This window comes from Planococcus citri, chromosome 1, assembly GCF_950023065.1.
Source record: "Planococcus citri chromosome 1, ihPlaCitr1.1, whole genome shotgun sequence".
Taxonomy (NCBI): Eukaryota; Metazoa; Arthropoda; class Insecta; order Hemiptera; family Pseudococcidae; genus Planococcus; species Planococcus citri.
In genome coordinates this window covers 81,136,901-81,163,810 of record NC_088677.1, presented here as the reverse complement: position 1 = coordinate 81,163,810, position 26,910 = coordinate 81,136,901, and the positions used below count along the sequence as shown (strand labels likewise).

Here is a 26,910-nt window from a genome sequence, read left to right as displayed (position 1 = left end):
ACCAAAGTTTAGTTTTCTGGGTCAACCACATTTTGATTTTCAAAAATTCACGAAAATCAAAAAATGCTTTCCAACATAGAAATTTGCATGAAATATTTTGAACTGGACAAAGCTATATCGAAAGAGCTTGCAAAAATTCATCACTAGGCAAAGTTTCAAGTGCTAAAATGCATTTTTCGATTTTTGGCGAATTTTTGAAAATCAAATTCAGGCAAAAAATGAGAAAAAGATCAAAATTTTACCAAATTGGTCTGGAAAGCTGAAATTTGGAATAAATCCCATTTCCAACCTGCCAAATCATAGCGTAAGTATTAAAATTAATTTACAGAATAATTTTCAGCTTTCCAACCACATTTGATGAAATTTTTAAGTTTTAAAAATTTACTGGAGGCTTCAAAAATTTTCAAAAATTAGCTGGAGGCACTAAAAAATTTCAAAAAATCGCTGGAGGCTCCAAAACAACTTGAAACTTACCTGCAGTCGACTTCAAAGAGTATTGAAATTAGTTTACAGAATGAATTTCGGCTTTCCAACTGTATTTGATGAAATTTTAGGTTTCAAGAATTTACTGGAAGCTCCAAGAATTTTCAAAAATTCGCTGGAGGCTCCAAAACGACTTGAAATACACCTGCAGTCGACTTCAAAGAGTATTGAAATTGGTTTACAGAATGAATTTCGGCTTTCCAACTGTATTTGATGAAATTTTAGGTTTCAAGAATTTACTGGAAGCTCCAAGAATTTTCAAAAATTCGCTGGAGGCTCCAAAACGACTTGAAATACACCTGCAGTCGACTTCAAAGAGTATTGAAATTGGTTTACAGAATGAATTTCGGCTTTCCAGCTGCATTTGATGAAATTTTGTGGCAAATTCAAAATTTCAATAATTTACTGGAGGCTCCAAGAATTTTCAAAAATTTGCTGGAGGCTCCAAAACAACTTGAAATTCACCTGCAGTCGACTTCAAAGAGTATTGAACTTGGTTTACAGAATAAATTTCGGCTTTCCAACTGTATTTGATGAAATTTTAGGTTTCAAAAATTTACTGGAGTCTCCAAGAATTTTTAAAAATTTGCTGAAGGTTCCAAAACAATTTGAAATTCACTTGCAGTCGACTTCAAAGAGTATTGAAATTAGTTTACAGAATGAATTTCGGCTTTCCAACTGCAATTGATGTAATTTTGTAGAAACTTCAAATTTCAAAAATTTACTGGAGGCTCCAAGAATTTTCAAAAATTTGCTGAAGGCTCCAAAACAATTTGAAATTTACTTGCAGTCGACTTCAAAGAGTATTGAAATTAGTTCACAGAATGAATTTCGGCTTTCCAACTGCATTCAAGCTTCAAAAACCTGCTGACGCTCCAGAACTGCTCATAATGGTTTAAAACAGTTTCCAATCGACTTGGCAGGTCAAAAATAGGGTGTATCCAAAATTTCAGCGTTCTAGGACAATTTAGTAAAATTTTGACTTTTTTCCCTCATTTTTGACCTAAAGTTGATTTTCAAAAATTCACCAAAAATCGAAAAATTCACTTCAGCACTTGAAATTTTGGTTGGTGATGAATTTTTGCATGCTCTTTCGATCTATTGGAGATAAACCTTTGATTTTGGCTGACCTGTCAATCAAGATGGCTGTCATTTTGTTGGTGGGACCAACTTTTTTTGGCAAGTTGTCTTTAAAATGTTCCTTAGGATGTGCTCTTTAAGAAAAAAGTTGTCCCAGAGGATCCGGGGGGGGGGGCAATTATTCTTTTCGTCACTTTGGAATATCCACCTGGTAAAACCATCATTTAAAGACAATTTTTAGAAAAAAGCTCGACCTCTCAACCTTTATTCGCAGATCTCCAAGTGGCATCCAACAGCTCAGAATACTACATATGTAACTTCGTAGATATACTCGTACAATATTAATTGCCAATTTTCAACATTTTCGTATTTAAGTACTTTACTTTTGATTTGCTTCCGTTGCATATTATTCTATCTTAACCTCCTATATATGAACTTTTAGCTTGGAAATCAGTATTATGGGACGCGGCTCGTATTTAAAGTACCCGTTGTTAGTATATTTGTACGTATGAGTAGTATGTGTAGCCTAGTAATGTGTACAATAGCCTATAAAAATGTAGAAGTGCGACACGACATTACCGCAAATTTTACATACTTCGGTATTGAAATTTTTTTCATTCACTTATTCCTTCTTTTATTCTTTCTACTACATAAACCAATACACCTAATAAAATACAAATAACCAAAAAAACCATATAACCTTTGTAACGTAAAATTAATCGCTTCTAAGTACATACAGGTTTGCGGTTGTGTGTTACATTAATTCTCAGTAGAGCGATAAAACAAATCACTTGCTTTCCTTTACTCTTTATTTATTTTTTGAATTGAACTAAAAAATGTGCTGGATATATTTACTCATAAATACTTCTCTCGTACCTTAATCGTAAAAATGTTTTGGTTTTTTTCTTCGTTTAAAATTTGTGTTCTCTTTCTTACGTATTTTTTACAGTATTTTGTTTGTTCGGTTATTTTATTTATAATTTTTTTCTTTTTTTTTTGCTTTCAAGAAGTTGACTTTCATTTTGGCGATTTTTTACATATTTTTTAATTATTTAGATGATTTTTTTTTCTATAATTTCTTGCTATGAAATTTTCACAGGAGTAAAAAAAAAAGTCGTAAGGCCAAAATAATTTGTATAAAAAAAACGTGAGGATAAACTAACCACTCGGTATAGTAAGCGATTTTCGAGCAAAAGTGGAACAAAAATTAACCCTTCTCATGTTCGTCGTTCTCGCTACCAAACAATAATATGATCGTCAACTTCTTGCGGGCTGCGAATTTTCATTCAAATACCTATATAATTTCATATATTTCGCGTTTAATTACTCAAAACGATGGCAAAAAAATCGTTTTTTTTATTTTTCTGAAATTTATTCAAAATTTACCTTTTTTTTTCATTTTTTTCTTACTTTCACCTTTCCTATTATTTTTTCACATGAATTTGAAACGCGCGCGCGGAAAGCCTATCTAAAGGGGCGGTAATTACGCATTATAAATTGGTGCACAGCCATGCAACAAAAGCCAAGCCAGCGAAGTTGATGATCTTTTTTTGTTTGGTTGCAGGACAGGGAAAGAGGAGATTTTGAAAGGCAGGCGGTGTACACGTGTACGTATTGCGGGGCCGCATTTCCGCATCAGAGTAAACTAACCAGGCATATATTATCGCATAGTTTGGACTCGTTGAAATATCGCGAACAAAGTCAACCTCATTTACAATACGCTCCACATCCGATGGCGGTTAGCGCCTCGTCGGCGGCGGCGCTCGGTCTGGCGGCGGCTGCCGTCGGCGAGAACGCCAGCGACGCCGAATGGAGCGGTCTGCGTACGCCTTTGATGGAGCTGGCGCACGACGCTTCGCAAACGTCCGCCGACGCATCGGCCGAATCGCCCGGAGCCGTTTGCAAATTCTGCGGAAAGGCTTTCCCAGACGTTAGCTCGCTCATCGGCCATTTACCAGCGCACACAGGCGATCGTCCGTTCAAATGCGAATACTGCGGCAAAGCGTTCAAGCTGCGACACCATATGAAAGATCATTGCCGAGTGCATACGGGCGAACGCCCATTCAGGTGTTCGCTGTGCGGCAAGACCTTCTCCAGATCGACCATACTAAAGGCTCACGAGAAAACGCACTATCCCAAATACGTACGTAAATTCCTCTCGTCGCCTAGTCCCGAAGAAGAGCACAGGCCTCCCGATCTGCCTTTACCTTGTGATCTATCCGTATCCATGTCCGAGAATAACGTCGAAGCTTCTACCAGCGCGCCGCCTATGTTTATGCATAGACCGACGCCGTCGCCGTCGCCATGACTTATGCTCTACAGTTACTACTATTACCATCATTATTTCGCCCAACTTTTTAGATGAATTTCTTACATATTTTTTTTTCTTCTCTTTTTATTATTATTATTTTTCTTTTTTGTTCGTTTCGTTTCGTTTATTTCGTTTCGTTTTTTTTTCTTTTTGTTTCGTGGCAATTTTTTTTTTTTTTCTATAAGTATCTACCCATTGTATAGTAAGAGAAAAAAAAATTTACAAATTATTATTTTTTTTTGTTTCATCATTCGATTCCTCTTGTTTTATTTTTATTTTTTATCTCTCGTCTTCTTCATATATATATTTTTTTCTTTTCTTCATTATTTTTTTTCTTTCCTTTCGCATTAAGTAAGCCATAGTGATATAAAAATTATGATTTTTGTCTCGTCTTTCTTCGCGTATGTGTTTTGTTTTGTTATTAAGTACGCTTTGTTATTGTTTACATTACCTTTTCTCTTTTTTTTTCTTTTTTTTTTTTTTTTTGTTTATTACCTATATATAAATTTAGAAAAAAAGTATTACTTATAAATATGATTTTTTTCTTCTTCGTTTTCTGTCCCCGCGTACCCGCGTCCCCGAATCCTCCCAGTTAATCGTCTCGATCAATAGTAAACTACTAGACTACCAGTTATTGTACTTATGTAATGTGCATCTTTACACATATTGATGCGGAATATTGATTTAGTATGTATTTTGATCAATGAAGTGTGCGGGTACGTACATTTTTCTTTTCCTTTTTCGCCTTTTGGAGGAATTTTTAGATGACTGATTTTCTATAATATTATGTAGGATTATTAATTAGAGTTTCTGAAAGATTTTGAGTGAGATTTCCCCTCGCTCACAAAAATATCGAAATCTTGAAAAAATACAACAAAATAAAAATGTAGTACTTTTTTTCAGCACCTTTCAGATAATTATTCTATTGACTTTGAAAAATGAGAAAGACCTTCGCACACTTTTATTACTCTGCTGATGTTGATACGTCAGTCAGGGGAAAAAAGAATCATCATATTATTCGAAGTTGCTCGAGTTTGTTTTTCAGTTTTTGACAAGTTTCATTTGGTACACATTTATGAGAGAATAAAACTTGCTAAAATTAGAAAACCTGCAAGAAAAACTGGAAAAAATAAAAGAATTATTTGAGGAAAAAATTAAATTTGACAAAAAAAAAGAAGTTCTTGAAAAATCGATCGTGCTTGAAAATCGAATAATCGAACCTCAAAAATCGATTCATTTTCGATTTTTGATTTCATTTGATCGATCATGTTGTCGGAAATTTACTTCTCGATCAACTTTAAGAATTGCTTGTGAATGACTAAAAAAATCGATTAATCAAATTGCAAAAATCGATTAATCGAATTCCAAAAATCGATTAATCGAATTCCAAAAATCGATTAATCAAATTGCAAAAATTGATTAATCGAATTCTAAAAATCGATTAATTGGATTCCAAAATGATGATTAGATTGAAAAGTTGAATAATCGAATTCCAAAAATCGATTAATCGAATTTCAAAAATCGAATAATCGAATTCCAAAATCAAAGAGGACTTTTCTGGTGAGCTTGCCAAAAATTGACAATCAATTAATCAAATTCTAAAAATCGATTAATCGGATTCCAAAAATCGAATTCTAAAAATTGATTGATCGGATTCCAAAATTGATGATTAGATTGAAAAATTGATTAATCGATTAATCGAATTCCAAAAATCGATTAATCGAATTCTAAAAATCGATTAATTGGATTCCAAAATTGATGATTAGATTGAAAAGATGATTAATCTAATTCCAAAAATCGATTAATCTAATTCCAAAATTGATTAATCGAATTCCAAAATCAAAGAGGACTTTTCTAGTAAGCTTACCAAAAATTGACAATCAATCAAATTCCAAAAATCGATTAATCGAATTCTAAAAATCGATTATTCGAATTCTAAAAATCGATTGATCGAATTCTAAAAATCAATTAATCGGGTTCCAAAATTGATGAATAGATTGAAAAATCGATTAATCAAATTCTAAAATTGATTAATCGAATTCCAAAATCAAAGAGGACTTTTCTGGTAAGCTTGCCAAAAATTGACGCTTCTGGATATTTTTTTCCTCAAGAATCAATACTTTCGGACTTGAGCAAATTTGGCAACAAAAAACCAACACACAGAACCATGTAAGCAAGTTTGCCGAAAAAAAAAAACAGGACTTTTCAAAGTTAGGCAAGACAAAATCAAAAAAAAGCTCCTCAAAGTTTTTAACAATTTTGGCAAAAATTACGACCGTTTGACTATTTTTTCAAAAAACTACTTCCTGGGAATTTTGACGAAAAAACATTACAACTTTTCGTCACTCGTCGCCAAAAATTGACCTTCTCTGACAATTTTGACAAAAAACGAAATTTTTGAAGAAATTGTTTTTTTTTGACAAGTTTACTTAACAGTGGATATTTTTTGAAACTTTTCATTAAAATGGTCACGAATTGCCAAAAATTGACGTTTTTTGAAATTTTTTTTCTTTAAAAATTGACACTATTCGACTTGGGCAAATTTGACAAAAAAAAAATCCAAACCTTATAAGCAAGTTTGCGAAAAACAGAACTACTGAAACAAAAAGAGGACTTTTCAGGCAGAAAAGGCAAAAATCATTGCTTTTTGAACATTTAGTAGGCCAAAAAAGCTCAAGTCAACAATTTTGGAAAAATGTTAATTTTATCAAAAAACTATACTTCATGAAAATTTTGATGAAAAAAAAAAATCACAACTTTTTGTCAACTCGCCAAAAATTGTCAAGCTCTGAAAATTTTGATATATAGCGGGACTTTTATTAAAATTTTGAAAAAACAGGATTTTTTGGCAATAGAAAGTTTTCAGAAAAAGCAAGCTTTTAATTTGGCAATTTTAGAACAAAAAGAGGACTTTTTGATCAGATAAGGCGAAAATCAATCATCTTTGGATCTTTGGGGTGGGGAGGGCGTACAAGAAATTACGGACTCACAACTTTTGAAAATTAGCGTGCACTCAAAAAAGAAGTGACAAAAAAAAAAAAAAATCCTGGGCCACAACAAATAGTGGAAGTCTACGTTTACAAAATGAAAGTTTTCGTTTTTTTTTCTAACCAGTTTTTTAGTTCTGTAGACCGCCCCCCCTCCTCTACACAGAAAAAACCGATCGTTCCTTTCTAAATTAGAAAAAAAAAAATAATAAGAAATAAAAAGAGAAAACAAGACATCTACTCCTAAAATTTTTTGATTTTTTTTCTTTGCAATTTCGCACCTCTCTAGACTCTCCCCGTCTCAAAAAATGACTGCTCCCCCCCCCCTCTTATAAAATTCAATCGTTCAAATTCTGAAAAATCGAATGACAAAAAATTAATACAGGTGATCTGCAAATTTTCAAAATAGAATATCTTCACCTTCTTCTTCTTCGAGATTCTTCAAATTTGGAAATTTCTCTCTCCCCTCCACCCCTCAATCTTGTCGCGTCGTCATTTCTCGAAAATATTTGATATTTTTAGTTCATTCTCTCACCTCTATAGCCTTTTTTGGGGCTTTGGCAAAAATAAAATTCGGTTTAGAATTCAGATAGTAGAAACAATAGAGGTACTTTTGAAGACCTTGAGTTTTGTCCCCTTCCCCTCGCCCGCTAGTTTGATGACACATAAAATCGCACAAATGAATTACATATTTTTTAGATAGGTTTTTCGATTTTGAGACGGTTTCTTTACTTTTGATCATTTTTGAACTTTTTCAACCTTTTTGCCATTTTTTTTTTTTTTAGCTGAAACTTGATGAAATCAATTGATGTCTGTTTAAATTATTTTGAATAAGGTTTGATGTGTTGATTAATGAACTTTCTGGTACAAATTTTCCTCCATAACACCTCAAAATTAAGCCATTGGAAGCTTCACATTGGTTAGAAAATCTTGGAAATTACGAGTAACTACGCAGACCAAGGTTTTAAAAAACAAACCATTGCTTCAACTTGAAAATTTTTCTAGAATTTGGCTATGAGGAGAGGGAGGCCTTTCGCTCAAATAAAAAGCAACAGGGGTTTTTTCGGTGCGGATTTCTAAAATCAGCCAGCTCTTTTGAGCATTGAAAAAAGATGAATGGCAAATTTCTAAAAGACACAGAAAATCAGCTTTAGATTTAGAAAAATTTTTGCAGGTAGGCTGAAAAAGGAAAAGATCGTACCCTCACATTTGTTAACATATTTTAGGCCAATTAAATATACCGAAATGAAAATAGATCATTCGTGCTGAAATCAATTATAAAATTGATGAAAAATCGGCAATCTTATAGTTCCATAGAGAAGTAGATGCCATGAAAACAATAAAAAATGCGTGTAAAATCACAAAAATAAATTTCGTCATTTTGAAATAAGCAGTCCAATAAAACAACATTCACGAATCGTTCCTTGTTCGAATAATCCCATCTCTCTTGACATGTTGGGATTTCACTTCCCTTCTCACCAGAATAAAAAAAATCAGAGTCTGGTTAAAACAAAAAAAATTCAAAAAAATTTCGAAAACTGAAAACCATCTCCTAATCACCTTTGCATTTTTTTAACCCTCATCAACAGTCATGAATAACAATCTGAACTCTTACAGCCCTCATATTTGGCTTCGATCTTCAGAAAAACTGCTTAGATTTTCTTTCTCAAGAAAAAGCTTAATTTATGTACTTGTAACTTAGAACGCATTCCTTTAATGATGTAGTTTCGCTTGGAAAATAATTTTTTAGGCTTCTTTCACGTGCTTGCTCGCTCGACAACATTGTTTCATATTTCCAATGATCAATACACTTATTTACCCACGAATTTTTAATCATGCAATCGATAGGATGACTGACTGTACGAAAAAACTCAAGGCCCATGACGATCCCAATCAAATAAATGAAAAAAAATGACAACTCGAGAATACATTCCACTCCATTCCATCAATTCTCTCGTGAAAATAACACACGAATGATTTTTTTTTTCTCGAACCGAAGACTTCATTATACGAGTATCATCAAAAAATCTCCGACCCAGTTTCGTGTCTTGGCAATTTTCAAGCTTTTTATTAAATAATTTGTCACAAAAGGAATCAATCTTCGAAAAAAAAGTATCTCAAAACAGGCCTTTGTTTTCTTTCTTTTTTTTTTTTGCAATATTCGGAGTATCTTTCCAAAACGACGTTTCAGCCTTTTGATTTGTGATTCAGAGTAGAAGATACGGTATGGATATTTTCAGTTTCGAGAATTCCATTCATCCCCCCTTCTGGCCTCACTACAACCCAGTCACTCGTAAAATACTTTTAAAAAAACACGTTTTTTTTCAATATTTATCGAATTCTCGACTTCCTGTTTCTTATATGAAAATATGAAAAAGGTCACTGTTTTCTTTTCTTCTTTTTTTTTTTTTAAGGTAATATAAATAACGAAGGCAATTTTTGCTGCTTAAGTTTCATTTCTCCCACGCTTTTCATAAATATTAAAATATTTTTCGCGATAGCTTTCAATAATAAAAATCACCCTAGTATCATTCTTCTCGAAAAAAGAACAACACATTTTTACGAAATTGACATACTTCTACAAAAAGCTACAGTCTTAGGCCTGCTAGGCCCATCATAAACATACATTTATAGTTCATATTGTGTACCTAAATGATTCACGATATTAATTTAAGTAATTAAAGATCGCATTGTAAGCTTTCGCGATGAGCAACCAGCAGCAAAAGCGACCCTAACTTTGAAATCCTTGCTTCGAGCAATAATCAATCCAATAAACCGAATAACTGAGTACATAATAATTCGTTCGTTTGCAAACAAATCTCTTCTTTTTTTTTCAAAGTACAAATTTTCGAGATTACATTCGTTCCTAGATGTTACTGAATTAGTGCCTCATTGGTTCTACTATAATTATACTATATATTATAATAAATATAATACGTTGTATAAAAGATTGTGAATGTTTGTGATATTTGAAATTGTTGTGTTTTATTCGTTGATTTAGTAGCAAAACTATATAATATTACTAATAATACGAAGTAAAATAATAAAATTAAGTAAAACAATGCGCTTTTTTCTTCATTTTCAGTTTCGATTTTTATTTTTATTCATTATTATTAGGTAGTTATTCTATGTAATTTATTATTGTAGTATTTTGTTTCAATTTTTTTTCGCGTTTGTGTGTATCGCCTTCCTAATTTGAATTTTTTTTATATAGAAAGGGCACACCGTGTCAATACGTATATACTTAGGGTGCTAGGCGACGAATAATCATTTGAATTTTTTTAACCCCTTTCTCGAACTTTTCCCACCGATCGTTACAAATATGAATTTATCTTTAAAATGACAATCCAAAGGTGGGCAGTTCTTGAAATATCAACCAAGTGCCTCATCTCTCTCGTGTATTTATAAAATAAAATTTATCATCTGTGTTGCTATATTTTTCGATCAATAAGGTAATTTCGCAATTCGTATTGAAAATATTATTATGCTTGATACAACGAAATTTTTCACGTGAATTGGTGGCTAAAGATGACCATGATTGATACGGTGTATTCGGTAGTATTTTTAAAAAATTAATCGTTGGTACAAAGTACTTTAAAAATATGGCTAGTTATACTTTAATAATTTAATCATAGAGAGGTAAAAACTGCTATGTATTATAAATGTATTCATGATAATCTAAGATTTTTAGCAGGTTTAGGTAACTCGTATATCTTGAAGTTTGCGTACAATCGATCAAAAAGTTGAAAAAGTGTGCCAGGTTTTTATAATCTAATTCAGAAATATGGGCAGAGCAAGCTTAGAGGGGGGATAGACCAACTGGATACATTTTCCTGAATAAAAATTCAATTTTCGACCAAAAAACTTCATTTCATTTCAATTTTTTAAAAAATGAACGATTTTAGCCATGCTATTCTGATGCTCAAAAAACGATCTGATGTGCCACTCTCATTTATATTCAGAATGCCGAAAATACTAGAATCAGCTAGGTCGTATCACTTTTCATACCCGAGTGTTTCTCAAATTAGTTCGCGAACGATTTCTTCACCAAGTGATTCAGTTAGGTAGTTGCTCTTTCAATGAATCACTTTTCATCATTCCACCTAAAAAACATAGATCGTTACTTGTCTCCTAAAAAATTTCTTCCAAAAAAGACCCGAAAATTTTTTTCAAAAAGTGTGCTGTATCTACTCGGTCAAATTGACTCGGTCGTTCGCGAATGATTCATGTTTACAATCATTCGTTCAAAGTTCAAAGATGATTTCAAATTCACATTACATGATGTTTGTAGTGCTCAGAATATTTTATTCGAGCTCTAATTCATTCGTTCACGAACGATTCAGTACTTTTTCAAACGAATCATTTCGAATGAATCCTGCCGGAATCAAATTGATTCAGTCGTTCGCGAATGATTCATGTTGAAAACTATTTTTCCAAAACGGAGAGATCATTTCAATAATATAAATCAGGTGTATAGTTTTTTTGGCATTCCTCTTTGTAAAAAAATGATTCAGTCGTTCGCGAACGATTCGTGTTTCAAACCATTTTTTCACAACATAAAGATCATTTCAAATTCAATTTAATTATTCGCAAACATTTCAATGTATTTTCATCAAAATAAATCATTTACAATTATTCCTTTTGAATTAAATTGATTGTGATTCAGTCGTTCGAGAACGATTCAAGTTTCGAACCGTTTTTTCAAAACCGAAAGATCATTTCAAATTCAATTTAATTCTTTGCAAACAATTCAATGTATTATCAAAATGAATCATTTAGAATGATTCCTTTCTGAATCAAAATGATACAGTCGTTCGCGAACGATTCATGTCCCAATGATTTTTTTCAGAACTACAAAAATCATTACAAATTCAAATGACAATATTATTTTCAATTTGAGAAAAATTTTGTTCAAACTTTAGATCACTCGTTCGCGAACGATTCAATACCCTTTCAAATAAATCATTCCCAATAAACTCTCTCATGATTCAAATGATTCAGTCGTTCGTGAATGATTCACGTTTCCAAACATTTTTTTTCAAAATGCAAAGATTATTTCGCGCGAAGAAAATATTGCATTGCCCAACTTCAATGTCAATCCACTCGTTCGCGAGTGATTCATTCATGTTCGCAGCAATTTTTTCAATTTTATAGATTAAAACAAAAAATTCAATATGACATGTTTCCAGAGCTAAGAAAATTTAGTTCCAGTTTTAAATTATTCGTTCGCAAACGATTTATTTCTTTTTAAAAAAATAATCATGTTGAATGATTCCTATCTGAATCGAATTGATTCGGTCGTTCGCGAACGATTCATGATCCGAAATGGAAAAATCATTTCAAATCCAATTTATTTATTCGCGAATTACCTATTCAATATCTTCTCGAATGAATCATTCAAAATGATTCATCTCAGCATCACATTAATTCGGTCGTTCGCGAACGATTCATGTTTCAAGCCACTTCTCCAAAAAAGAAAGATCATTTCTAATTCGAATTATTCATTTGTAAGCAATTCATTACCTTCTTGGATAAATCACTTGAAATGATTCTTTTCTGAATCAAACAGATTCAGTCGTTCGCGAACGATTCATGTTTCAAACCATTTTTCCAGGGTAGAAAGATGATTTAAAATTCGATTTATTCGTTTGCAAACAATTCATAATCTTTGAAAATAAATCATTTTGAATGATTCATCTCAGAATCAAATTGATTCGGTCGTTCGCGAACGATTCATGTTTCAAGCCACTTCTCCAAAAAAGAAAGCTCATTTGATTTCTAATTCGATTTATTCATTTGTAAACAATTCATTACCTTCTTGGATAAACCACTTTGAATTATTTCTTTCTGAATCAAATTGATTCAGTCGTTCGCGAACGATTCATGTTTCAAACCATTTTTCCAGAAAATAAAGATGATTTAAAATTCGATTTATTCGTTTGCAAACAATTCATAATCTTTGAAAATAAATCATTTTGAATGATTCATCTCAGAATCAAATTGATTCGGTCGTTCGCGAACGATTCATGTTTCAAGCCACTTCTCCAAAAAAGAAAGCTCATTTGATTTCTAATTCGATTTATTCATTTGTAAACAATTCATTACCTTCTTGGATAAACCACTTTGAATTATTTCTTTCTGAATCAAATTGATTCAGTCGTTCGCGAACGATTCATGTTTCAAACCATTTTTCCAGAAAATAAAGATGATTTAAAATTCGATTTATTCGTTCGCAACCAATCCAATATCTTTGAAAATGAACCATTTTGAATGCGATTCCTCTCTGAATCAAATTGATTCGGTCGTTCGCGAACGATTCATGTTTCAAGCCACTTCTCCAAAAAAGAAAGCTCATTTGATTTCTAATTCGATTTATTCATTTGTAAACAATTCGTTACCTTCTTGGATAAACCCCTTTGAATTATTTCTTTCTGAATCAAATTGATTCAGTCGTTCGCGAACGATTCATGTTTCAAACCATTTTTCCAGAAAAGAAGGATGATTTAAAATTCGATTTATTCGTTCGTAAACAATCCAATATCTTTGAAAATGAATCATTTTGAATGCGATTCCTCTCTGAATCAAATTGATTCGGTCGTTCGCGAACGATTCATATTCCAAACCAAATTTTTCAGAAAAGAAAGATAATTTCAAATTCGATTTATTCATTTGTATACAATTCACTACCTTCTCGAATAAATCACTTTGAATGATTCTTTTCTGAATCAAATTGATTCAGTCGTTCGTGAACGATTCATGTTTCAAACCTTTGCTCCAAAAAAGAAGGATGATTTAAAATTCGATTTATTCGTCCGGAAACAATTCAATATCTTTGAAAATGAATCATTTTGAATGCGATTCCTCTCTGAATCAAATTGATTCGGTCGTTCGCGAACGATTCATATTCCAAACCAAATTTTTCAGAAAAGAAAGATAATTTCAAATTCGATTTATTCATTTGTAAACAATCCATTACCTTCTCGAATAAATCACTTTGAATGATTCCTTTCTGAATCAAATTGATTCAGTCGTTCGCGAACGATTCACGTTTCAACCATTTTCCCAGAAAATAAAGGTGATTTAAAATTCGATTTATTCGTTCGCAAACAATTCAATACATTTGAAAATAAATCGTTTTGAATAATTCCTTTCTGAATCAAATTGATTCAGTCGTTCGCGAACGATTCATGTTTCAAATCACTTCTCCAAAAAAAAAAAAAAGATATTTCAAATTCGGTTTATTCATTTTTGTAAACAATTCAATACCTTCTCTGATAAATCACTTAGAATGATTCCTTTCTGAATCAAATTGATTCAGTCGTTCGCGAACGATTCACGTTTCAAACCATTTCTCCAGAAAATAAAGGTGATTTAAAATTCGATTCATTCGTTCGCAAACAATTCAATATCTTTGAAAATAAATCACTTTGAATGATTCTTGTCTGGATCGAATTGATTCAGTCGTTCGCGAACGATTCACGTTTCAACCATTTTCCCAGAAAATAAAGGTGATTTAAAATTCGATTTATTCGTTCGCATACAATTCAATACATTTGAAAATAAATCGTTTTGAATAATTCCTTTCTGAATCAAATTGATTCAGTCGTTCGCGAACGATTCATGTTTCAAATCACTTCTCCAAAAAAAAAAAAGATCATTTCAAATTCGATTTATTCATTTTTGTAAACAATTCAATACCTTCTCTGATAAATCACTTAGAATGATTCCTTTCTGAATCAAATTGATTCAGTCGTTCGCGAACGATTCACGTTTCAAACCATTTCTCCAGAAAATAAAGATGATTTAAAATTCGATTCATTCGTTCGCAAACAATTCAATATCTTTGAAAATAAATCACTTTGAATGATTCTTGTCTGGATCGAATTGATTCAGTCGTTCGCGAACGATTCAGGTTTCAAACCATTTTTTCAGAAAAGAAAGATAATTTTAAATCCGATTTATTCATTTGTGAACGATTCAATATCTTCTCAAATAAATAATTTGGAGTGATTCCTTCTCAATCAAATTGATTCAGTCGTTCGCGAACGATTCATGTTTCAAACCAGTTTTCCAGAAAATAAAGATGATTTAAAATTCGATTTATTCGTTCGCAAACAATTCAATATCTTTGAAAATGAATCATTTCGAATGATTCTCAGTCGTTCGCGAATGATTCATGTTTTCAAAGATTTTTTTTCAAAACTGAGAGATAATTTGTGATCTGTCACGAGAAAACCAGGTTAGTGTCCAAAACGTAAATTTTACAGGACGGGCATTTGAAGTTTTGAATACATGTGTTTGGGGATCTATGATTCGTAGGTCCGTGAAACTTGGACCATTTTTGACCACCAGGGATGCCAACATAACCTGACATTTTTTTTTCAAAATCAGGGTTGCCAAAGGCCGATAATCGAAATTTCCCTAAATCGATTTTTTCGTTTTTTAAAAATTTTGCACCAAAAATTTCGCGAAAACTACTAAGAATGAATTATCAACATAAAATAAGTTATTTAATGAGTTTTTCAATTTTTTCAAAAAACTTGTTCAAGGTGAAAAGAGTTGATTTTTCCAGCTTAAGCCTCATTCAAATTTCAAAAAAACGGCCTAAATCCTACAAATGTGAGCGGATAACCACAAAAATTTGCATGTTGACTCCCCCGGACATACATTTTAAGAAAATGTAAAAAAAAAATTTTTTTCATTTTTTTTGTAGTTGCTCTATTTTTTTAACCTTACATTTAGGGTCAAAAGAATCGTTCGCGAACGTTTTTACCACCACAGGCAGATTCTGCACCCTGAGTACTACCACTATCCATCAAAAAAAATATATCGATTTTTTGGACACTAACCTGGTTTTCTCCTGACAGATCACATTTCAATTTTCAAATTCCAATGACAAGATGTTTCTAATGTTGAGAAAATTTTTTTCGAACTTCAATTCAGTCGTTCGCAAACGATTCCTGATCGAAAAATGAGTAAACATCAATTGAATCAGTCGTTCCTCGTTCGTGAACGATTTTTTCCACTGGATATCTTTCTGAAGCACAAAAATGACAGATCCAAACATTTCTCTGATTAAAATTTCATGTGACCAGATAAACGATGCACAGGTCCCTTTCTCAAACAATTTCATTCCCCCCCTCCTACACCAAAACCATAAAAATATCGAAACTTGTAGCACCCTTGACCGCATAAAAAAGGTTATAAAAGCACAACAGTACCTAATACATTACAAAACAAGGAAAAAGTTGGTTATCCGAGACGATCTCTGAAACACAGTCACTTATTTTAATAAGGCTCTACACAATATTACATCTACGCGAGTAATTAGCGCAGAAGGTTTTTGTTTTCATAACACTCGCAAAACCAGAGACTCCCAAAGTGTTTGCGACTTGACAAGCACATACATATAGCTTCTTTCCAACGCGATCGTGTTAATAAATTATCGCAATCGAGTACGCTACACACTTCTTCTAATTAGATAGGTATAGTTTATATGTAGTTGGCTAAATACATAATATAATAAAATCTACAACGTTTGGCTGTGATTTTTACATATTTCGTAGTTATAGCGATGAGAAACATGGTACTGTACACAATATTATAATTTATGTAATTATAATGTATCAAAGATGTAATTCGTGTAATATACATAGATCGAGTATTACATGTAGATAGGTATTAGAGTATTATTTTACTATACCAACCTTTTATCAACGAGTCATCTTGCGTTTTATTAAGCGAATAGGCACATAAAAATAAAATGAAAAGAAAAACAAATTTTCGACTATTATTTTTCGTTGTATTTATTCTTTTTCGTGTTTTATGTTGTATTACTTGTTCGCATTTTATTCATTCGTAATTGTTTGTTTTTCTTTTTTTTTGTTTGCTTGTTTATTATTTTTTATAACGATTACGAACCGATTATTTTTAGTATTTTTTTTCCTGTGTCCTATTATTAGGTATTTTTTTGTTCTTGGCGAAAAATGAAAAAAAAAACATCAAACTGTTGAATTATTGAAATGAAAATTATTGAACAATTTTTTTCTGTTTTCGCGTTTTTTAGTTTTTTTTTCTCGAATTTTTACCTTTACTTTATATCTACATATTAAAAAGAGTCTTTATTAATTAATTTACCTAGATAGATTTATTGCAGTTTACAACGTTAAAACAAAAACATCAACAAAAGCGTGAAAAAAAAGCAAAAAACAAATCCTCTGTAATTCATTGTGTTTAGGTTTATTTATTGTTTCAGTTTTTAAGTATTACATTTTGTTTCGTTTTACTTTTTTATTTTTGTTGTTTTTTATTTGAACCAACACGTGAATTAAAACTCCAATGGATGCAGTTGGACGAAAAATAAAGAGTAAAATGATTGAACCAGTAACTAATTTTCGAACCAATCGCAAAGAAAAACGTACAAATATTGCAGGAGGTGATGATCATACATTTAGAACTTTAAAATTTGATCAGGAAGATATGTACTACATATATTGCCCAAGGTGTGTGAATTATAACCCAAGCCCAAGCTAATTTCATGCAACTTCTCCACGTTTCCTGATCACTTTCAGTTTCACTAGGTCACTATAAAATGCCTCTGAGGCTCTGATGTTATCATGATTGTTGTTATTGTTATTGATATTAGTCTACTGTTATTTATTGTTGTTATTGTGGTTGTTTGTTACTACTAGTCGAGTACCTGGGATCTGCATACTTAATTAATGCGGGTATATAACTTATCACTTTTCTTTTTCATTCTGATGGAGATTTTTATTTCTTTCAATTTTTTTTTTTTTTTTTTTTTTTTTTTTTTGTGAGTATCATATTGAAATGTTACCAATATTCTGTTACACATTGTATAAATTATATTAGGCAGTAAGATTACATATTTTCTCTATCAAATTTTGAGGAATAATGAAACTTTATAGTCAAAATGGTTGTTCGGTACTTTCCACATTCCCAATTAAGAGTTAATACTCATGTGAAAATATTTCAGCAACAGCTTTTGAAAATATCATCTCAAGTCAACCTAATTCGATCGCAACGTTGCTGGTTGCTCTAATGCCTACTTATGTTGGCAAATCATACAATAGAATATTAACGACTGCAAAGCTTTTTGCATAAGGGTGCTTCAAATTTCACTAGACGCACATTTTCGTCAACGTAGTTCACGTGCAAATTGAGTAGAATTGAGTAGAATTGAGTAGAAGTAGTGTTTTTGCTGGCCTTCTCGTCAAGATTGCTTATTGCTAGATAGATGTACGTTGGGGTGAAGCTGAATAATTTCGCGATTTTTAAATCGATATTGGAAAGAAATATTGCAGATAATTCATAATTTATTGAGCTGGACATGATTGCGATGTATTAGACTTCTAAGGATTTACAGAGACATATCAAAAAATTTCCACATGAGTCAGATGTCACATCACAAGACAAGTGAGTCATTCCATATCAAGAACGGGTCCCTCCCCCCACCCCCTCGATTTTTTATTAATTATTACAGTGCTCAAATTTACAACCCTATGAAGTGAAACTGGTTGAAATTGGAGGGAATTTGTTCACGAATGATGCAGTTCTGAAGAAGAGGTAGAAAAAAAATTCGAGATCATTTTTTTTCAAATTTCTAAAAGTTCAAGCCTGAACTTTTTTTTGAAATTGGTCGATTTTTAAAATGTGTGTCAAAATTTGGAAAAAATGGGTACGTACATTTCACAAATCATGTCCAATTTTGAGTATTTTTGAAAAATTTGAGCATAAAAGAGGCGAGGGGGGGAAAATTTTGTGACATCGATAAAGGAGTGATGGGTATGGAATTTTTTCAAATCGTTGATTTCTATGCTAGGTGGTCAGGAAAGTATATGCCAGACGAAAAGTCTGAAAAAATTCGTTCTAAAGTTGATTATTTTAACCATTTTTCTGGTTTCGAAGAAATAAAAGTGCTTTTTCAAATGAAGCAACCCCCAATCCTCTATCTTGATTGGCTGGAAAAATATAAAATATTTCAAACTTTAAAAAATCACTTTCAAAACATTTTTTTTAAAAAAAAATTCCTGCTTTAGAAAATTGGGTAAAATTCATAAAAGGTGTTGTAGGTAAATGTTTTACTCGTATACTGAGTTGTTTTATGCGTTTTGATCAATTTTTAGGGCACATTGGGGGGGGGGGGACTTTGAGCGATTTTAAAAAAATTTAATTCCTCGTATGTTTTCATTTTTCAAAGACGCTGATTCTGATCCTGAAACTTGAAAGGCCAACTTTCAGAAGGTGTTGCCTTGATTCTTCACAATCACTATTCAATTTTCAAAATTTCGGGTCCCAATTATCTTTTGAGGGTTCAGTTTTGATTTCGAGAGTAAATGGTGATCAAATCGAGGATCTTAGTACCCCTGAAAACTTGAATTTTCACACCTCCGATGCATTTTTTTCAAAATTTTGAGCTAAACCCATTTCCTATAACCTGATCTGAGGAGATCGTTTTTGATTTTAGGAACACGTTGTGGGTTTTGGCTCCAAAAATGAATTGATTCATTTCCATATTTATTTTTTTCATTTTTGCCTTCTGTTGAAAATCTATTTCTTGAGAACACTCGAAAAAAAATTAATCAAACTGCAATAAATGATCCTGAAAACCATATGTTTGAACAAACTTTCCTCTTACAACCTGGTATTTTATTTAGAGGAAACGCCAGAACGTAATTTTCTTTCAAGTTTTTATCTGGCCAGGCCCACTCCCCCCCCCTCATGCCTCAATTTTGATGAAATTTTTGAAGAAAAAATTATGTGGCCCATCATATTTGCAAGACTTAGTAGTTATCTACCGGATTTATTTTTTTTGAAAAAAATCACTACTTTTTCATTAGGTACTTAAAGAAAACTCTCCATTCAACCCCCCTCCCTTATTCACACAAAAAAAAATCAACGAAAACAAATTTTTCACAGGAAAATTTTCAAAAAAAAAAATTGAAAATTAGTATATAAAAGTATTTTTTACTTTTCAAAATAAATTTTTTTTTCAAGTGGTTTTAAGGTTTTTGATGCACTTGTGAATTTCTTCATTTCTTCACTACTAACACTACTTATTAGATACCCTGTAAGATTTTTGATAGCTCAGATCTCGAATTTCAATCAACTTTATCGATACTGGTCCCCTAGATCCCACAAGAAGCTTCAAACATTTCAAAAAATTGAAAAATTAGTGTAACTAATCGTTCGTTGGATTATCAAAATGCGGTGATTTCGAATATTGACTCGGTTTAAACTGATCTGAGCTCCTCAACTTCAACAATAAGCCCCCTCCCTTTCGGAAAAAATTGAAAAATTCCCGTAATTCTTGGTTTATTCGGTTTTTGGGAGCCCTTATTTTCAAGGCTTTTTCGTGGGAGAGTAGGGGGGGGGGGGCAAAAGAAAGTTCAAAATAATAATTATCGAAAAATTGCTGTAAAAAAAAACTATAAGTTGAAAACATTCAAAAAAATAAAAATATAATGAGTCATAGATTCTGGAGGCAAAATTTTTTTAGAATTTGAAAATTCGAAAATCCACTGGAGGCTCCAGAAAGACTCGAATTCACTGCCTATTGATTCTGGAGATCATAATATTAATATAGCTAAACTAATCGAAAAAGTGACGAATTCCATTTTTATCATTTTAAAGGCAATTTTTATCAAAATTGCAAATTCCAGTAATCTGCTGGAGGCTCCAGATGCTTCAAAATGATCACCAATCTATTTTACATGAAGAGATTCGTATTTAGACTGATTGAAAGAGCCTCAAATTCCATTTCAATTGTGTTCATGGCAAATTTTTTACAAAACTGGAAAGCATAAAAATTCGCTGGAGGGTCCAGAATGACTCGAAACCACCACCTGTACATCCTAGAGGCCTAGATTTGTGCCAAAATTGATCAAAAGAATTTTGAATTTCATTATAGCATTTTTTGATAATGGGTTTTCCTGAACTGGAGAAGTTGAATATCCACTGGAGGCTCCAGAAGAACTCTGTATAAATCACCAAAAAGTATTTTTGGATACGAGCTGTTCAAATTCCACCATAAGCTCTCTCTGCTTTGAACAAAAAATCAAAAATTTGTGTGACCTATTGTAAGTTGGCGTTTCAGAGGTGCTGATTTTGAATTCGAACTCATTTTTTTATAAAGGTCTCCAAGTTCCACTATTCGAGTACAATTTTCAAAATGATTGAAAAAAATCACGTGACCTAAAGCTTCCTTTATAGTGGCCGTGGAATTTTTCTACAGAAAAGACAAATGTGTACATTCAAATGGAAGCATTTATACTGGCTGTGGAATTTTATCAATTTTCTATGGAAAAGTCAAAATTTTTTAACTTTTCCATAGAAAAGTGATGAATGAGATGAAGATTGAAAACTTTTTATTAAAGTGAATAATCATCAGAATTTATAAGAAACGTTATTATTTTACAAGTTTAGAGGTTCAAAAGTGCTTAAAATTGAGTTTGAAAAAATTCCATGATTTTCTGTAGAAATTTTCTATTGCCAGCTTATCGCCACTATAAAGGAAGCTTAAGCCTTGCGTTCGCAGTTTTCAGAAACGTTGATTTCGAATTTCGACCAACTTTTCAGATAGGAGTCCTATGAGGCCCTGAGGTCAAAAAATTGAAAAATTCGAGTGACCTATCGTTCGTTAGGGTATTGAAGGTGCTGATTTCAAATCTTGGCTCGATTTTTTGATAGGAGCTCACCGAGTCCCACAATAACCTCTAACATTCTCAAAAATTGAAAAAATGACGTCATTCCGATTCTCCCAATAATCCCACCAGATTCACGAAAATTGGAAAACTTTCATGGTCTAAAAAAATTTTCTCTGTCAATAAAACCTCAAGTTAGATAAAATAACTCACTGGTAAAAAAATTGAAAATCTCCAAAAAAAATCGATTTTCTCTCATTTTGATTTGATCACGAAACGATGACTGATAATTTTCACATCTAAGTTATCTATCCACATTAGACACTTGTCACATTTATCTCAACCTTTCAATATCATCATTAGATCCTAACTCATCACCAGAATTATTCAACCACCCACCCCAAACACCTTCAAACCACCATCTTGCAACTTCACTTCACTTCAACCACAAACACAAACATTTACACCACAGCATCGTATCTAATGCGTAATTTGCTTCTCTCTGCGGCTATGCAATCACTCCTCCTCTATAATTTAACGCACTGTCGCCGATTTTCGCCCAGTAGCATTTGCTTAACAGCGTAGCATAAATCGTAGAATAGAATTTACTCGTATATATTCCCTTTGGAGATTTCGATGGCGCGGGCGAGGGGGCGAGGGCAGATACGTTATACCTACACAAAAGCCGGACGACGAATAGGTACTAGGTACATGCATAATTACCAAAGTCTAGTTGACAATAAGCGCACACTGTGCAAGCTTAGGTGCTAATTTAATACCTCGAATTTATGCCCAAGTAAATTATTTGCTTTATTCTCGAATTCTCGAGTCGAGATAAACACAACACGGGTAAAATTTCGTCCCTTCTTGCTCATCTACATACACGAGTACCATACAAAGGTGCTAGGTACATCTATGTAATATTTATTTGATCGGTGCGCGGCGACGACGAATTGCAGTCCATCAGCAATTAAACCTATATCTACTCTAGGTACTAGCTATTTTACTGTAGAAAATTAATAGCTTTAGTACGAATACAAATAAGTACGCCCCGAATAAGTAATCATTCGTAGCATACAGTACTATACCTATTTCGATCGATATACTAAAATGTGTATTACGTATTTTAATATTTCACCTACAATGTATACTTTGACGCGAATTGAAAATAAAATCGCTGATTTTATAAGTAAGAAAACGATCGACAAGATTTTCATTTGGCAATTTGGCATGATTTTTTTTTCCTTTCCAATTTTATTTGTTTTTTAGTTGACAAATTATATACCGGTAGGACAATCATTAGTAATTCTGATATAACTATACCTTTTAATGTAAACTATATTGTTTCATTCATTTTTTCTCTTTTTCTCTCTCTCTTTTTTCTCATTGTTAGAGTATATAAAATTTGGTGACATTTTGTTTTGTTTCGTTTTTTCCTTTGTGTTTGATCGTTTGTAATATCTTATTAGATATTATGATTTTACGTATGTTTTCTTCTTGTCTCGTTTGTTTTTTTCCCCCCATCATAATCATTTTTTCGTTTTGTTTTTCATTTTAATTCGGTTATTTTACGTTTTTTTTTCTTCTTCTTCTCAAATAAAAATATATAATTTTTAATATGTTGAGTTGTCAAGTTTCATTAATGTATATTTAATAGTCTGAGTTGAGCGGGGAAAAACTTGATTCCATGAACTTATTCTTTGATTTTTTCCAAGTTCGAAAAAAAGTTGTGCGAAGAGTTCCTCCTTCTCCTCCCCCACCCCCAACATACGAAAGTTTTCAATTTCTGCGTCAGAATTCTTTGAATTATTTTCCTTTTTCAAAAAAACCACTCCCAGATTTTCAAGTCAACCCCCTCCCCCCAAAAAAAAATTCAATTCGAATAAGTAAAGTATTTTTTTTTGTTGGAAATTTCATGTTTCTGGGAGTAGAGTTTTTCTAAATAACCCTCTTTTCAAGAAAAACCCGTACTCGGCTTCTCAAACAACGTTGGTTCCTTTAAATAGAACCCCTCAAACCCCCTCTCCTCGAAAAACTATAAAAAATGGATAAATAAAACATTGAATCCTGTAACCAAAATTTGGAAACTGTTTCTATAAAAATAGTCTTACTTTTCAAGACCCCCCCCCCCTCCTTAGCCCTCAAACTATCTTAATTCTCCTCTATAATGCCCCTCAACGTTGAAAAAAATCAAAAAAAGAAAAAAATAATAAGTCATCGATTCTGGAGGGCAACATTTTTTGGGTACTGGAAAATTCTAATAACCACTGGAGGCTCCAGAACGACTCGAATTCACTGCTAATTGATCCTGGAGATCATGATTTATAGCTAACTTATCGAAAAAGTAATGAATTCCATTTTGATCATTTTTGAGGTAATTTTTCAAAATTGCAAATTCCAAAAATCTGCTGGAGGCTCCAGATGCTTCAAAATGATCACCAATCTATTTTAAATGAAGAGATTCGTATTTAGACTGATTGAAAGACCCTCGAATTCCATTTCAATGGTGTTCATGGCAATTTTTTTACAAAACTGGAAAGCATAAAAATTCGCTGGAGGGTCCAGAATGACTCGAAACCACCACCTGTACATCCTAGAAGCCTAGATTTGTACCAAAATTGATCAAAAGAATTTTGAATTTCATTATAGCATTTTTTGATAATGACTTTTCCCGAACTGGAAAAGTTGAATATACGCTGGAGGCTCCAGAAGTACATACTCTAGATCACCAAAGACTGACTGTGATGGTCATGATTTGAACCCATAAATTGATCTAAACTATGCTGGTGCATTTCATTGCAATTTTTTCAAAACTGGAAAATCCGATAATTTACTGGAGGGTCCAAAACGACTCAAAAATTACTTCCATTTGTACCCAAGTTGACAAAAAGGGCCCTGAATTTATTTCAAATCCGTTTGTTAACAATTTTTTTAAACGGGAAAATTTCAAAATCTACACTGGAGGCTCCAGAATAGCTCAAAACTACCACCAATCAATTCTGGACGCCACGATTCGTGCCGAAATTGATGAGAAGAGCGTTGGATTCCATTTTATCGCTTTATTAGTTTTTTTTCTTTTTTGTTAGAAAATTCAGATTCTACTGAAAACTCCATAATCGTTCCAGAAAGTTGTCCCCCCCTTCTCACAGTTCTCAAAATATCAAGAAATCCGAAAAATTAAAATTTTCATGTTTTTTTTTACCTTCCAATCCTTAAATTTGGTCCATTCATTCATTAGAAATATTGTTAAATATTTTTAACTCATCTGTTGGATGAAAAAATGGAACTTGTTTCACGTCCCCTTACTCAAAAAATGAAAAAAAAAGAGAATATTTTTGCCCCCCCCCCTCCACAATTTAGGCGTTAATTGCCAAAAAGAAATCTGGGAGATGAATTCCAAAAAAATGTATTGATTTGTTCAATTTTTGTTGATTTTTTACAACTTAAGAGGTCTTTATGTAGGTGGCCAACATTGTCGAGGATTCTCTCGAAAAAAGAATTGGAGGCACGCAAAGCTCCTAAAGAAAATTTCAATTGCCATAAGAACTGAAAAAAATGAATGAATTTGGGGGGGGGAGGAGGAATAAAATTTGACAAAACAAAGAAACTTTTAAAGAAATTTTATAAAAAACAGGACTTGTTTGGTAAATTTTGTAATAAAAAGAGGAATTTTTATAAGCAAGCAAGGCAAAATAAATCAATGCTTTTTGGGAAGTTCTGGCAAAAAAGCAAAAATTCCTGATCAAGTTTGGCAAAAATGACGACAATTTGAATGTTTCATAAAAAAAAATCACTTACTGAGAATTTTGACGAAAAAACATGTAAACTTTTCCTCAAATCGCTAAAAATTGACTTCTCTGACAATTTTTGGCAAAAGCAGCGTTTGGGGGGGAGGGGGTGCAATCTTGGCAAGAGCAGGATTGTTTGACAATTTTGGCGAAAATTGGCCATCTCTGGACAATTTTCCCAAAAATGGACATATTCTGACAATTTTTACAAAAATGGATACTTCTTGACTATTACGTCAAAAACTGACGCTTTCTGGCAATAATTTTTTTCTTGGGCAAATTTGGCAGAAAAAACAGAACCTTATGAGCAAGTTTGGCAAAAAAGAGGGCTTCTTAGGCAAGCAAGGCAAAAATAAATGCTTTTTGGAAGTTTTGTTCAAAAAGCAAAAATTCCTGATCAATTGTGGCAAAAATTACGACCATTTGAATATTTTATCAAAAAATCACTTGCTGAGAATTTTGACGAAAAAACATGACAACTTTTCCTCAACTCACTAAAAATTGACTTCAAGACAAATTTAACAAATTTTGGCAAAAACAGCGTTTTTTGAGGGGGGGGGGGCAATCTTGGCAAGATTAGGACTGCTTGACAATTTTGGCAAAAACTGACCTTCTTGATTATTACGTCAAAAATTGACGCTTTCTGACCATTTTTTATTTGGGCAAATTTGGCAGAAAAAAAAACAGGGAAGAACCTTATAAGCAAGTTTGGCAAAAAACAAGACTTTTGAAACAAAAAGAGGACTTTTTCAACAGATAAGGCGAAAATAAATTCTTTTTGGTGGTTTGGGGTTGGGAGGGGAATTTACAACTTTTGAGAATTAGCATGACACCAAAAAAGAACTGAATATTAAAAGGACTGTTTAGAAGTACTCTGCTTAGAGATGAAAAATTTTTAAATAATTTGTACCTACCTACAGACATCAATTTTATATTTTTTGATATTTTTCAAGTTTGGGTGGTTCATACGAGGGAATTAACATCATTTAGAGAACCGAGCGAGGGGTTTTCTTGAAAATGTGCTTACTTATTTAGAAAAATTCCGCCCATTGAAAAATTCTCAATTTTTTTTTACAGGCATCAATTTTTTATATTTTTCAATTTTTTCCAAATGGGGGGGGGGGCGGCGAGGTGCACCATTACAAGCGAGCTAATATCATTTGAGGGCCCAACGAAGATTTTTTCAAAGGGGGGGGGGTGCTCCATACAAGAGAGCTAATATCATTTGAGGGTCCAACGAAGATTTTTTTCTTGAAAAGGCGGTTATGTAGGTAAAACAATTCTAATGTTGAAATGAGATATTTTCAAAAAATTTTCCCTGATTTTGATTCACCTATTCTCATTATGTATTTATGATTTTTTTCAACTTCCTTACTGGAGGGCCAATATGGTTTGAAGGGCGGGAGAAAGTTTTTTCTTGAAAAGAGGACTTTATTTAGAAAAATGTTGACGCAGAAACAAAGAATTTTGATAAATTGGATTTTTTTGGCATTTTTTTTCATTTTTCCAACTGGGGGAGGGGGGAGGTGTGCTACAGGCACCTCATTTTTCGCAGATAGGGAGAAAATAAAAAGCAGGGAATTATTTTCTCACCCAAG

At 32.5% G+C, this 26,910-nt stretch overlaps 1 protein-coding gene across 4 annotated transcripts in view; it reads left to right on the top strand.

Moving 5' to 3' along the window:
* The window catches only part of LOC135837643 (zinc finger protein 37-like), a 115,987-nt gene that overhangs the window by 80,772 nt on the left and 8,305 nt on the right, over positions 1–26,910 (top strand). The window contains exon 5 of one of the 4 annotated variants that reach the window (XM_065353012.1): positions 3,128–20,258. The exons of the other annotated variants lie outside the window; for them this stretch is intronic. Coding sequence (XP_065209084.1) covers positions 3,128–3,871 — 744 coding nt within the window. The 3' untranslated portion in view covers positions 3,872–20,258. Of the gene's footprint in view, positions 1–3,127; positions 20,259–26,910 lie in introns of those variants that run through there. 4 annotated transcript variants of the gene reach the window in all.